Below are 14,546 nucleotides of genomic sequence, written 5' to 3'. Positions count from 1 at the left end.
TATGAAGCTTACAGTAATATATACTATATTTTCTGTTTGAGGCTCTGGTAATCCCCTAGATACTATTATTTTATCTCTATTAGTCCACAAAGGTAATATTTTGGAAGGTGTCATGAAACATGATTAACCATTCAGATTGTGTAAATGACCTTAGAAATTCTCAAAAGCCCTTTGTATTTAATGTTCAGATTCCACATGCCAGTTTCACATTTACAAAGAAAATTATGTAAATAATTTCTCTGTACATGTTAACAGAACTTCACTGAACTGCCTGTCAGATAAAATGCACTAAATACCTTCCATTGTATTTGTAAGTATGCTGGCTATGCTCATTGCTCTTTGTCTTGCAGCAGACTCTTCCAGCATTTCCATGGAAATTTGATATGAACTCAGTCTTCTTTTCCTTATTTCTGTTTCTGTAGTGGTGCCCTGTAAATGAAATACTGAGGAATTAGACCATCCTTTTCAACAGCCAATTAACAGTATTTACTGCATAAATATTGTAGTGATAATCAAATCAGATGCGTGCAATGTACCATGTTTTTCACTGAATATTTCTGTTCTTGTCAGTATTTCTTCTTCATTGAAGGACTCAGTGGGAATTTTCTACAGTGGTACAAATAATCAACTGCAGGACCCAATACCAACGCAGTGTGGGACTAAAGGTGGTTCACCTTCAGTCATTTAAATGACTGGCTGAACAAAATTTTTGCTTGGTACCTCCCTGATAGTGATAATTGTAATAGTAATAATAAGATTTTTTTTTTAATTACTATAGATGAAAAAGGCTTGCTTATTTGAATATTTGAAAGAACATCTTAATTTACAGAAGTCTGAAACTGAGACTAAAATGTTATATAATTTCAAAGGTGCATAGGAACTGTACATATTTTTCTCATGAAAGGTATGAGAAAAAAGTCCTTGAGAAGAATTCAGAAAGGAGTATTTCTAATAACTATCATGACAGTAGAAGCCACCTTTTATTTCATTTTATAGGAGTTTTCCTATACATATTTCTGAGCTATAGCCTTATTTATATATTGAATATCTACTTTGTTGAAGCGAAACTATGTACAAATTGTCAAATTCAATTAATCTTTCTTTTCTATGTGTAGATCTCTTGCTGAAAGAAAGAATATCAGACTTTATGAAGGCTTAGACATAGGAGGTTGAGGATTTTTTTTTCCTTTATGTTGTCTTCATTAGAAACTATTGCAAATTATTTCTTTGAGAAATTATAAGGAAGGCAGAGATGAGGAATAAGAGAAAATTCTGTGTCTGACCCAAACTGTAATAAATACTGGCTTACTTACAATTACCTCTGGTATAAGCTGACCAGTAGGTGAAGTCAGAGTTGAAGGTCCTCCAACCAAGGAAACCACTCCATTGCAATCCACAGTGCTGTGCATCTTCCCATTCACTGGAAGGGCTGGTATCATTCTAGATGACACACTGGCCTGACTAATGCTGCTGTTGCGCCTCTCTCCATGTCGATTTGGAACAAAGAGAGAATCTCTTCTGCTCTCATTGTCTTCAAGAGTGCTGTGTTCATCATCAGCAAAGTCATTTTCAGATCCTATATCCTTTGCATGACCTCTGAAACTGAAAATGCTGGTTTTGCTGTTGCGTCTTGGTGAGAACAGAGAACCACGAATGCTTAACAAAGACTGTAAAAGATTTAAAACAAACCAAACAAAACAGCATCAGAACTAAAGTTGTAAGTTCTTGGCTTTTCAAAGAATATTTACAGTGCTGGAGGAAGGATAGTCCCTTTTTTCTTCCATGGTATAAGTGTGTCCACTAGGGGAATGTGTTCACCAGGGGACCTGAAGCAGAGGGGAAAATTTCTTTTAAGGTAATGTAGCATGACTGAGGAAAAGTTGTGCAGAAGACGTAAGCAAGGTTGAACAGTTCTGAGTGAAGAAGGTGCACTGAACTGGCATGGACTGTGCTGGAGACAGTTTTCAATATCACTATCAAAATTTTGAAGGTACTTGTCTTTTATTCCTTCAATTACAGTACAGAGCTAAAAGTCTTTCACTTCTCTTCTTTATCCCCTGGATTCCTAGGGATAACAACTAATAATGCTCACTCATCACTTTATTCTGTTTTATTTGGTAGATGCAGAAGTGATCTGAAGTTTGCCATTGAAATCCCTCTAAACTGATGTAAGGAACTTGACTGACCTCTTCCCAATAGGCTCAAGAGTGAGGGAACAGGATCTAGAAGACAGAGGGGGCAGCCTGGGGAAGCTGTGGAGATACAGCAGCAGCACTCTCAGACATAGCTCTCCGGGGACCATAGCAGGTTGCACACACCTGCCAGAAGGTATCACTTTGCTATCAGGCCACTCAAAGAGAGTATTCACCAGGGACACTGTTACCTAAAGATATTCCCTTACAAGTGAGAAAAAGAAATCAGTGGTTGTTGGTAATTCATCTTTTAATTACAGTAGAAGCCAGTTAATGAAGTGTTCTTCTCCCTTGTTACATATTTTATTAACAGCATTCATGAATAAATAAAATGAGTACTAATTGTGGAGAAAAGTAAACTGGCATTCAGCCTTCTTCAGTTCTGCATTTTTGCAAATCTTCACATCTTGGTTCATCAAAAACCTGGTTTGAGACTATTGTCACTTTTTCACTATTTCTGCAGGTGGAAAGTCCTTATATATAATAGCAACGGGTTTGATCCCAGGATAATTAAAGTGAAAGTGAAAACTATCCTATATTATATAAACCTATGTTAATATTTCAAAAATCAAACACTGCAAATATACATCTATCAACCCACGTGTATCCCTGTATATGCATGAGATGTATAAATTCATATATTATGTGTGTGCTGCACTGGTAGAACTGCCTGTTATAAAGTCTGGCAGGTGTTTACCATTAAGAGATGGGGTTTTTGCTGCTCTTACAGCTACACCAAATTTTAATAGTTTGGGCTGAAATTTTCTATGCTTGCTGTCAGCCTCAGGCTGAGTTACTTGAAAAATACCAGCCAAATTATTTTGCTAACCCATTTATGTAAACTTGGCTGGAGAAAAAGTGCTGTTTTGTTTATACTGAAAGAAAATTTTAAGAAAAACCCCTAGTTTCTATGGAACATGACACTGAATTCTGATAAAACAGTAAACTAAATACTGCACCCTTTTTACATTTCCTTGTAAATATATCTGGGCAACGTACACTCCTTCAAAAAATGACATGCTCACCAGGGTTTCATCTGACTACCAGTGATAGCCTTGTTCTTTTAGAGAATGTTCCCATGGCTGCTATGTTTTATTTGCAGGCCAATCTTTCCAATATGTGTTGCCACATTTTGAGTACAGCTAATTGGATCAGCCCCCTCAGGGATTTGGGAGAAGTAATGTCTGTTCTGCAAGTCCCTGCTGCATTGAGACAAAAGATTTAAGCCAAAATGGCTGCAATTCTAACACATGCAGAGGTAGAAATATACGTGTCTAAATGCTATCAGAAAGTAAGGACTGAAAGGAAGGTTTGATTTTTCTGGCAAACTGCATCATTCATCTGCATATGGAATATGGTATCAAAGGACAAAACCTCTTACAGGGCCCAGCTGAGCAGATTATCTCCCCTTACCATTCTGCCTCGCTGTTTCATGCTCTGGACTCTATCTCACCAGGGAGATTCTCCATGGTTAACAAAACAAATGAGCTCTTCCTTTAGCAATTCTACTGTTTGCAATTCTTTTGCTCTTGGGGCACCTAAGTTTTAGTTGTATGCTGTCAACTTTTGCCCCAAAGCTTTGTTACAACTGAAAAAAGCCCCAAAAAATCTTTCAAGAGCATCTTTAATGAAGAAGTTATTCCTAACCTGGGTGGTATGCATAGGTAAAAGTCATCTATTGGTTCAAATCACACATTATCATTTTGAAGAGATGCATTTTGAGTGATTTTTTCTAAAAATGCCATAACTGTTTGTAGCCTTGAAATAAGCCAAGATAGCACAGAATCATTTTGGGTGGAAAAGACCTTCAAGATCATCAAGCCCAACCTTTTGACTGATCATCACCTTGTCAACTAAACCATGGCACTGAACGCTATGTTCAGTCATTTCTTGAGCACTTCAAAGGACACTGACTCCACCACCTCCCTACTCCCTGGGTAGTCCATTCTGATTTTTTACAATCCTTTCCATGGAGGAATTCCTCAAATTCCCCTGGCCATCTTGAGGCTATTTCCTCTTATCCTGTCACTGGTTGCCTGGGAGAAGAGGCTGACCTTCACCCAGCCACAATCTTTCAGGGACTTGTAGAGTGATCAAGCACCCCCCAAGACTCTTTCGGGTTAAATACCCTCAGCTTCCTCAGCTTCTCCTCATAATTCACTCTCTAGATCTTCACCTTTCCTTCTCTGGACCTGCTCCAGCATCTCCATGACTGTCTTATACTGAGGGACCCAGGACTGGATGCAGGATTCAGGGTGCAGCCTCACCAGTGCCAAATACAGAGGGCATATCTTTGGGTGACATAAGTGACCCTTTGATTTATGGAAGTAGAGATAGAACTTTGTATTAAATGATTTCCAGAGGTCCTTCATAAACAATTTGTTTTCCTATGATCGAAAATTATTCTCCTGGATGCAAGGAGAATGATGAAATCATGATTTCTAATGAAAAAGATCAGTATGACTAAATTGCTACACATACAGGCCCAGAAGATCCCCGTGTAGTTTTTCCTTATTGTGTCCTTATAGTGCTAGTTTTCTCATTATTTCACATTAAAGAAGCTAATTAAGGAAAATAATAGAAATTAACAGTAATGTGGGATTTCCTGTGCAGAGTATTTTGATGTTGCAGTCTGCTAAAAAGCTGACATATTTGTATAGTTTTGAAATGGATCCAGAACAGAAAATGTATGGTCCATTAATGCATATATATGAATACTAATCTTTCTTTCTCCTGTCTACTAGACACATCCTCAGAAATACATTTTCAGAAAAGTGTTAACTAAGTTTATAAGTATTCTTGATATGTTGTTTTTATCCCTAATAGAATGGGTCAAACCATCTCAAACTTACACTGTGAATGGTACTACCACTTCCTTCCCTTACCATTTTCATAACTTCCAATATGTAAACTTGCTGTAATATCAGTGAAAATAAAAGTAGAGTAGACACATGTGATTTAGTAAAATAGAATGATGTACCTGGTGAGGAGAAGTGAGCCTTTTTTCATATGTCAATTGACTTCCTTCTGTGGAGAAGCGGAAACTTTTCCTTCTGATACTGTCCTCTGATTCAGACTTGGGGAACTTATCGATATCTCCTTTGTCCTCTGCTTCAGACATTTCTTTCTGTCTTCTTTTCTTCCTTCTGTTTCTTCTTTCTTTAGCACTCTTTGAGCTCAACTTTGATGCTTCTGAAGAGCTTTCCAGGAGTTCTCCTAATCCCCCTACACCACTGAAATCTCTTGATGCAACCGATGCCGCTGCTACTGCTGCTGTTGTCTGTCAGGTTACAAAGCAAGGCATTCTTAGTAGGCCAAGAAAGAATAATTTTATGGTCTTTTATCAACTGTTTTTTATTATCACTGTGATAATAATGCTCTTCATACACTCTTGAGTGTGTAAATATACCCAAACTAATTGTACTGAAGACAAACTATTGAGTTGTACAGCTCCTCACTGTTTTGCAGCAAGAGTTATTTAAGCACCAACTTTGGCAGAACAATAGCTACACTATTTGTTAAATAATTGCTGCACAAGACATTTGTCTGAAATAAAGGAGTCTTAAAACTGTTAACATAGTGCTTTTTCATGTATTTCAGACCTGTTATTCCATTTTCACTTTAGAAAAGCCCCACATCATAGTCTAATTCAGCGGATCTCTTCTGAGCTCTTACAGACAAAACTAATGCCTAACATTCATCCAGTGAGTTAATATATCAAATCCAGCTAGCACCCTGAAAGCAGTTGAATCCAGCCTTTCCTCACTGTCCTCACAGCAAGAATACTCTCTTTACTTTCCTTCTGCCTTTTCTGGTACCAGGCACAACCCCTAGACACATCTTCAAGTCCTTCCTCCCTCTTCACATTTCCCCTCCATATGTCTCACTGTATCTGCACTCTAAGTCTTTCTTACAGATATGCAAAGATACATTTATTTCCTGTTGGTGCTACACCCTGAGAGAAGAAAATAGGTTTAGATTTCTTCTCTGTGGAAAGGGGTGAGATGACTTACTGGAGCAGAGTCATCCCAAAATTCAGGACCAGTATCTTTAACTACAGTGGTCAGCCTACTTGTTTTGCTTCATTAGAGAAAGGTTCTTTTAGTCATGAAAATAAAAAAGAATTGAGAGTATGTCCAGTGCTGTTCCTCAAAAGAACCGTGGGAGATTGCGATGAAATTCTGTAGTGGAAATATCTTTAGGGAGATGATAGGCTGCTCATAGCTTACATAAAAGGGTGGTATGATAAATGGCAAGAGACTAGAGTTATATAACAAAGATGACTAGTAATTATCCAGCTAAACATATTATATTCAATGCCAAGTATTTCAGGAATGATGACATACCTGTTTATAGCAGGAAAGGATAGTTTGAAAGCTCATAGTATGAATTAATATCTTTGCCACAATATACAACCCATGCTATACAAGTTGACTTGATACAGACTTTTTCTGCTAAATGGAGTATTAAGAGGATTCTGAAGGGTTTATAAAATAAAAAAGCAATACTCAAAATTTTGTCATACTGGTTCCAGTATATCATCCTTCAAAGACTCTAAGAGAAACAAAGGCAGCAGATGCTGAGTCATCACCCATCTACTTCATATAGTAGAAGTAAAGGTCAAACAAGTGGAGCAATCCAAAGACCACTGTGATGACTTAAGTTTGTGGATGAATAAGTTTGGTGTCAAAGGAGTGAAGAGATGGGTCCCAAACTAATTTCTCCCTTAGCAACTAATTCAACACTTCAGTGATCCACCTTGTACTGCCTACTTTCATCTAATATTTTCACAAACAAAAGAGATCCTGACTATAATAATGCTTTACTTATAATGAATGTAGTGGTCACTCATTAAAAAAAAAGATCACTTCCAGGGTCTTTATTCAGCCTTATTATAGTCTCTGTTTCTTAATCTATTCTTTCTAAGTCTGGGTCAGCTTCATTTCCCCCCACTGTCAGATACACAAACATCTAGATGAGCCTGCTGATATCTTTCAGTATAATGTGATTTAGTGCCTTTAAGGCATAAAAACACCAGATTTAAGAAAAACCCAGCAATATGCACTTTACTGACATTCCACCTTTCTAAATTTGATTTTTGCAGGATTCTACTCTTTCTTTAGTAATTTGGAAGGGATAAAGTTTACTGACTAAAATAAATATATGCTAATGAGATTTCACAAGTCATACATAAAGGTTTCTTTTCAAGCAAAAGACAGAGAGTTTGTCTTTTTGTTAGCACTTTATGGAGTCATTCTAACTCAGAGAAAGTACCTGTAAAGTATTACCAAAAATAGAGTTTCATAGGAGTTTCAAATTTGCTAGCATTTTATACACACTGTCCTGTTGAAAATGACTAAATGCTGTTTGAAAAGCAGTGGAAAATCAGCCCAGAAATTAAACAGATGGCTGACTCACAGACCTGAACTCCTGCATATATTTTACTTTCAGATAAGAAAAGCTTTCACAAAAGTATCTACTAAAATGCCTTTTTTCATAAAACTTTAAATAATTTTCTTTTCAAAGGAAACAAAGATTACTTGAAAAGAATTCTGAAGGAATATCTTTGTTATGAATATTGCTCATATTGCTCATTGAATATTGCTCATTGCTGGTTTTGAATATTGCTTGTCTGTTCTAAGAATACATAAACTTCTAATTTACTACAGTGTCAATTAGAGATTTTTAAATTAATTTTGCTGGATAGAAACCTAGAAGAACACTGATTACAATCCTTCTCTCTATTTGATGAATATTTGGGGGGAATTGTTAAGTACATCACGGCTGGCAATTTTAACTGAGATGTAAACCAAAAGTAACATCACTAGACAAATAAATAGATAGATAGATAAATAGCATTTTTCATGCTATTTATAAGATCTGTAACGTAAAAGGACCATTATTTATGACTACTTAAATCAGGTTTCTAGAGCCCTCTTATGAAAAACATTTTACTTTTACAGTCATTTCATGAATGAAGTAACATTCTTTTCTGTACCATTAGCTTGCTTTTTTTACTATTTGGTTAGTTCCTGGTTTTCATTGGCTATTTCCACTTTTACAACTTGCATGGTAAACATGCAAGACCTTTTATTTTCTTAAATTCACTGCACAATTTGTTTGTGTTCTTAATCATAAAAGATCTTTTTCCTTGCCTTAGGAACAAGGTTGTTCAGAAAGTACAATTTCTATTATCACCTGAGCTTCTTCTTGCTGCTTCTTCAGTTGTTCCAGCATCTGCTGAAATTCTGCCTCCTTCTGCTCTGCTTCTTCCAAGGTTGCCTGGTTCTGTTCTTCATAGGCCATGGCCACCACAGCCAGGATCAGGTTTATCAGATAGAAAGAGCCCAGAAAAATCACCAGAACAAAAAATATCATGTATGTCTTCCCAGCAGCACGCAGTGTCTAGAGAGTAGAAAGCACATTTATGTATTATCCCACAACTTATCTTTTTCAGCTCATGCAAAGACAAGCCTATTTATGTGCTTTTGGACATCACCAACAATTTACTATTTATGTCATAATAATTTCTTACCAGCTGATAGAGGTTCTCCCAGAAGTCCTGAGTCATTAGCCGAAATAGTGACAAGAAAGCCCAGCTGAAGGTGTCAAAACTTGTGTAGCCATAATTGGGGTTTCTGCCCGCTTTCACACATATATATCCTTCTGGGCATTGCCTATGGGAAAATCAAACACGAGGACTTAGTCAAAACTTTTATTCCCTTCTAGAAAATACATATTATTTTTTGAAGACTATGCATTATTTTTCAACAGAAAATCCACAAATTACAATTAAATTAAATCAGAAAAGAAAATTCCCAAGAATTTAATTAATAGCATAGTAAATGAAAGATATCCTTTTCATCCACTCACCGGGTTGAAATTACCTTAATATTAAAATTCTCCTCAATTACATTTTGCAAATAGAATCTTTATTCCAAATTAATTATTTCCTGGCAGAAATAATTGCTAAAATGTTGTTAAGGTTACAGACAGATTAAAAAATATTGTTAGCTACATCCAATTGTAGTATTAGGGATTTCCCTCAATAATATTGATATGTATATTTTTAGTAAACCTCTTCACTGCTGCCAGTCAGGCATCCAAGTTCAGCTAACAATTCTAGGCATATAATTTGGCACATGTAAATAGCAGAATTTGCCAAAAGTGAGAGTTAGGCTTGAAAAATAGATTCAGTCATGAACTATGAAGTCACTGCTGTACTTTCTTGATATTTTCCATTTTCTCTTTCTCACTTTTAACTTTTGTTTCCTCCTGTTTTCTTCAATCAGTAAATCATCAAAGGAAACTTTAAAAAAAATCTGATCTCATCAATAATACCAACTTCATTTTCCAATCAAGCAGAAAAAAGGCTGTTAATTGCTATTTGGTTTAGCCAGAGTGTAAAAAATTTTGACTTCAGTAAGAAATTTTCACTTAGCTACAAAACTCCGTAAGTTCTGTAACCCTGCTAAATATGGAGTTGCAACTAGATCTCATGTTATTTCTTTTCCTACAGAGCATAACACAGAATGTTTGAAAGGGTCTTACCCTGCATCAGAGCTATTACCACAAAGTAGGGCATCTCTTTGTCCTTCCAAAATGTAAAAATGAGCTGTGTAGAAAGCATTAGAAACATATATGAATAGATCAAATAAACCTGAAAGCAATACAATGTAAAATAAAAATAAATTGTGCTTAATCATAGTAACTAGCTATTGATCCCTTTATAGCTTGTTTAGGAGCCTTCCTGGTTGCTGTATTTTTTATTGTATGTATTTGATCTCTGCAAATCAGTGACTGTAATCAGTTCTACATAAGTCAAAAATATAAACCCCTCAATGTTCTTTACTTGGTCACAAAGAATTACACATTTTAGTCATAAATATATTAAAATAGTTATATCAGATATTCTTACTTTCATCTTCAATGTAATCCTTCCAGTTAAACGTGCTCACTGTCATGTTAACAAAAGTACCGTTTTCATTCATTGTGCTGTTAAAGTAGGAAATAATGTTTATCTCAAAAGTAGAATTGTCTGGAGGCCACTGCAGGCATTTATTCCTTAGGTTGCCCATGAACAGCTGCAGCCCTATCAGCGCAAATACACTCAGACAAAACACAGTCAGGATCATCACATCCGAGAGCTTCTTCACAGACTGAATCAGGGCTCCTACAATGGTCTTCAGGCCTGCAAAGAGAAAAGGTCCATAGAATTATCAAAGAGTATCTTTGCCCTTCCCATATAATTAAAGAGGCCATGCAGACATTTAAATATTTTTTATTTCTTAAAAGGTAAAGCTTCATGTGCAGCCTCAGAGCTTGTGAAGATGAATGAAAAAGATTCATTTTTATGAATATGCAATGTACATATATTCCAATAAACTGAATATATAATATTCTCAAGCAGGAAACTTTATCAATCATGCTTTCCTGGTACAGATTTGATTGCATTTACTAATTTTTCTCTGCATTAAATATACTCCAAATAATTCAGTTGCCAGTTAATTCTAGACATGACTTCGTGACAGTGCAAAGCAGCATGAGATAGAATTGCTGGTAATTTAGAATGAAAAAATAGTTTGCATTTGATAAATTTTCCTGTGCATCATTTCTTTCCTTTTTGGTATCTTCTTTTGTTGTTAATTGCTTATTTTTAAGACTAATGTCATTTTTAAGTAGTCAAAAAAAGGAAAAATTTCATAACCAAGAATGCCATAGCACTAAGCTTTTGTAATGTAGAGACAATTTGTCACAATAAAATGCAGAAAAACAAAGCAAAATAACCCAGAGGCCTCATATTTTGTGTTTCATGCAAGACTCTGTTAAACTCAAAGGCTGATTTTGCAAAATAAAAGAAGCTAATGCTGAAAAGGCAAAGAATCATAAACTAAGTTAATGATCCACGCCTTTTTATTTCTTTTTTTTTTTTTTGGCAACATGAGCAGCAAACAGCAAGACTTATGCTCACAGGAAGTGAATTCAATGGAACGAAAGTCAGCCTCGGTGTTTAACCTCGCTCTCACCTGGAATGACTGATATTGTTTTCAAAGCTCGGAGAACTCTGAATGTTCTCAACGCTGAGACATTGCCCAGGTCCACAAACTCTGTCACATATCTGTAATAGGGGAGTTCACACACAAACACAATGACAGCACACAAATAACAGTTGGAGATACGAGGGGCCTAACACCTGACACCAACTACTTCTTACCTGGAATTACAGAAATAGTTTTCAAAGCTCTCAATACTCTGAAAGTTCGAAGAGCTGAAACATTGCCTAGGTTTACAAATTCTGTTACATACCTGTAGGATTAAATCACAGTTATTCAGAATTGAGGCAGAGCTTATACTAATTATGTGGGTCTTCAAAACCTCTGTGGCAATACTAGCAATCATACTTCAGAATTTACCTGTCTCTTCAGTACATTTCACTTTAATAATTGTTTTCATCAATTTTGCTTAAATGTCATTGGAGTGAAACTCACTGATTTGTATTTGAACATCTAGTTAAACTAATTAGCTTGTAATGGGACGGTAACATGAAGTCAAAGGGATGGCTTCATTTCTGGTGAGCAGAAAAATGTAGGCCATGAAATTAGTGTCCCTCAGCAGGAATTACACTAATGGCTGACACTCCATTTCAGTTTCTGCTGTATTTTACTTTGATTTATGAATACTAAAATGTGTTATACAGTGTCTAAGCTTCAAAGGTTGCAAAAATTAAATATGTTTAAGTAAATACATTTATTAAAATAATATTTACCACTAATTTCATGCCCTATAAGCTTAAAAAGTTCTTGAACCACTTACGCCATTAAAATGACACTGAAGTCAAGCCAGTTCCATGGATCTCGCAGAAAAGTAAAACCTTCTAAGCAGAAGCCCCTTGCAAGAATTTTGATAAGTGATTCAAAGGTATAAATTCCAGTGAAAGTGTACCTGAAAATCATCAGAGCAGGAATAATGGATTTTTGCATGCTTACAGATAGTGCCGTTCTTTAGCAAAGATTACTTAGAAGAAAAAGTACTTAGAAGTGAAAGGAGTAAATTATTAACTTCACTTGCCCTAAATATTGTAGTTGCTGTTCAGTCTTTGTTGAAATTTGAACATGATATATATGCTACTCATTTTCTAAAAGGTTGGTTTAATCTCAGTTATTGTACTTACAAATAATTTCTGATTCTAGTATTTATGGAAACATTTCAGACTTTGATATTTATATGTACATTCTTTGGCACTCACAGGGTTGCCTCTTTGCTTGCATTCATAAATCAGGTAGATGTCTAAGTGTTACAAAAACTGAAGAATTTTTTTTTATGTCTAAATCAGAGAGTTTTGTAAAAATCAATTCTGGATAATAGCTATACTAATGCTGTATTACATGTTTATTTCTTAAATAATCATCAAATATAAGAAAGCATGCCTAGACTATTATTCTCAAAGATGGGGAGCATGATTACCAGCTTACCTGGTGTGGGAACAGCTATTCACTTAACAACATAGTCAGTTATAACCAGCATAATGCAGGCACTTCCTGAGACCCACTTGGATCTCTGTGGACTTCCAGAATAAAGGAGCTCTACCTACAGACCCTACCGCTCTCCTTTCAGACTCTCTGCAACTCTAACAAGCCATCATCACTGTTGACTGGGAATGGGTTAAGGGCAGTGGTTTCTAAACAGGGTTCAGTATAAGGTTAATTAGTGCAGAGAAATAAATAAATAGATAAAAACCAGTAATGGCTCTTTGAGAAAAGGAAGAAAAGAAGCAACAAGTGATTAGAAGCAGGATTTCCATGAATAGTATTTCAAATAAAAACAAAGGGCTTTGAGGAACACGACCTAGTGGAAGGTGTCCCTGCATGCCAGGGGTTGGAACTGTATGGTCTCTAAGATCCCTTCCAACCCAAACCATTCTATGATTCTACAGTATTTCAGAGGAAAACATGTATCTGTATTTTGTTAGAGAATAATTATGCATTTATAACCATGAACAAGAAAGAGAAATATTCCTTATTTAGGTCAGCTATTTGTTGCTCTTTCATAGGTATGGCCCTTTCCTCAGCAGTTTGAGTTCCTTGCAGTTTGTGGACTGTGTATCCTTCTTGTGGCAGGCACTAATGAGGTCAAACCAGCAAGGCACGATAAAAGTCCCGCTGTGATGACATCATGGATACTCAAGCAAGGTATGGCAACAATTTTACATGCACAATTTTACATGCACATCTGTAGCTCCCTGTCTGATTTACAGCTCAGAATATCCAAGGACAAGACCTCCTGTTTTTACTGCACAGCAGAAGTTCAGATATTCCTCAGGCATAATTTTAGCAAACATGGTGTTACTCCTAAAACATTTAAGTTGTTCAGGAGGAAATGGGAAAGATATTGATGGTCTCATGAAATCTGATTCTTCCTGACTCTGGACAAGCCCATTCTGGCATTCACATTTCAATAAATACTTCTTGTTTGGAGTCACACAAAAACAAAGATCTAAAAATAAAGAAGTAAAAATGTTTAACTTACTCTACATTCTTTGTCCAGTCTGGAGGGTTACTCATGGTCATAAATACACAGTTTGTCAAAATAGTGCACATGATAAGCATGCTGAATAATGTAGGTTATAGTTAAGGCACATAAGTCAAAAAAGCAGAACACCTTTGTAACACTGAAATAACTTAAAAATATTAAGTGCTTACAAATGTGTACAGATAACATCACACTCCAATTAAAGCCTAAAAACAAAGCTTTGCACATAAAATTATGCATTTTAAATGGTATGTCATCTGGCATATTATGGTGTATTTCCATAAAAAAATGCAATACTTTTGTAAGTATAGCAGGTTTTAAATTAAGTTTAAACATATCTTTAACTCTGTAAATCATGAAATGACTACCCAAATGTACTCATTTAATACAGCTGGTTGGATCATTCTAAAAGATCTTTAGTCAGAGGTTGGTTGTTTAGGCCTGAGTTTTCCTTTGAACACGATTGAAGCATATTTGAAAATACTCTCCTTTATCCCAAATCTTTTATAGAACACCTATCCCAATGCTGAAAACACAATGCTGAAAAAGCTGCTCTTTACCCATGCTCTTTTGTCCTTGCTAAGTGAGTCTAGTTCATGAATAGTACTACTGGTCTTGCTAAAAGTGTGACCTTAGATATGTTCAAGTGCAATGGTTTGTTACTAATGTGGCCTTAGCTGCAGGGCTCAGTATGGGATCAGGTCTCCTTTTAGATATAAAGCCTGATATTTAAACTCTGACAGATTTAGGTGGTTCAGTAGAGAATTCTCTCGGCAGGGATGAAGATCATACTGCAATTCACATGTGATATTGCTCCTTTTTTAA

At 35.9% G+C, this 14,546-nt stretch overlaps 1 protein-coding gene across 7 annotated transcripts in view; it reads right to left on the bottom strand.

Moving 5' to 3' along the window:
* Nucleotides 1–14,546, bottom strand: part of LOC102060500 (sodium channel protein type 2 subunit alpha) — a 66,959-nt gene that overhangs the window by 33,470 nt on the left and 18,943 nt on the right. For 4 of the 7 annotated variants that reach the window (XM_074548579.1, XM_074548581.1, XM_074548578.1 and 1 more), the window contains 10 exons: nucleotides 13,719–13,809; nucleotides 12,006–12,134; nucleotides 11,407–11,498; nucleotides 10,111–10,383; nucleotides 9,744–9,807; nucleotides 8,728–8,869; nucleotides 8,391–8,597; nucleotides 5,173–5,472; nucleotides 1,314–1,667; nucleotides 297–429 (listed from right to left, as the gene is read on the bottom strand). In XM_074548579.1, the coding sequence (XP_074404680.1) occupies nucleotides 297–429; nucleotides 1,314–1,667; nucleotides 5,173–5,472; nucleotides 8,391–8,597; nucleotides 8,728–8,869; nucleotides 9,744–9,807; nucleotides 10,111–10,383; nucleotides 11,407–11,498; nucleotides 12,006–12,134; nucleotides 13,719–13,809 (1,785 nt within the window). Of the gene's footprint in view, nucleotides 1–296; nucleotides 430–1,313; nucleotides 1,668–5,172; nucleotides 5,473–8,390; nucleotides 8,598–8,727; nucleotides 8,870–9,743; nucleotides 9,808–10,110; nucleotides 10,384–11,218; nucleotides 11,311–11,406; nucleotides 11,499–12,005; nucleotides 12,135–13,718; nucleotides 13,810–14,546 lie in introns of all 7 variants that reach the window. The other 3 variants (XM_074548575.1, XM_074548574.1, XM_074548577.1) reach the window with 3 other exon arrangements.

This window comes from Zonotrichia albicollis, chromosome 10 (genome assembly GCF_047830755.1).
Source record: "Zonotrichia albicollis isolate bZonAlb1 chromosome 10, bZonAlb1.hap1, whole genome shotgun sequence".
NCBI lineage: Eukaryota > Metazoa > Chordata > Aves > Passeriformes > Passerellidae > Zonotrichia > Zonotrichia albicollis.
This window is presented reverse-complemented; position numbering and strand designations above follow the sequence as displayed.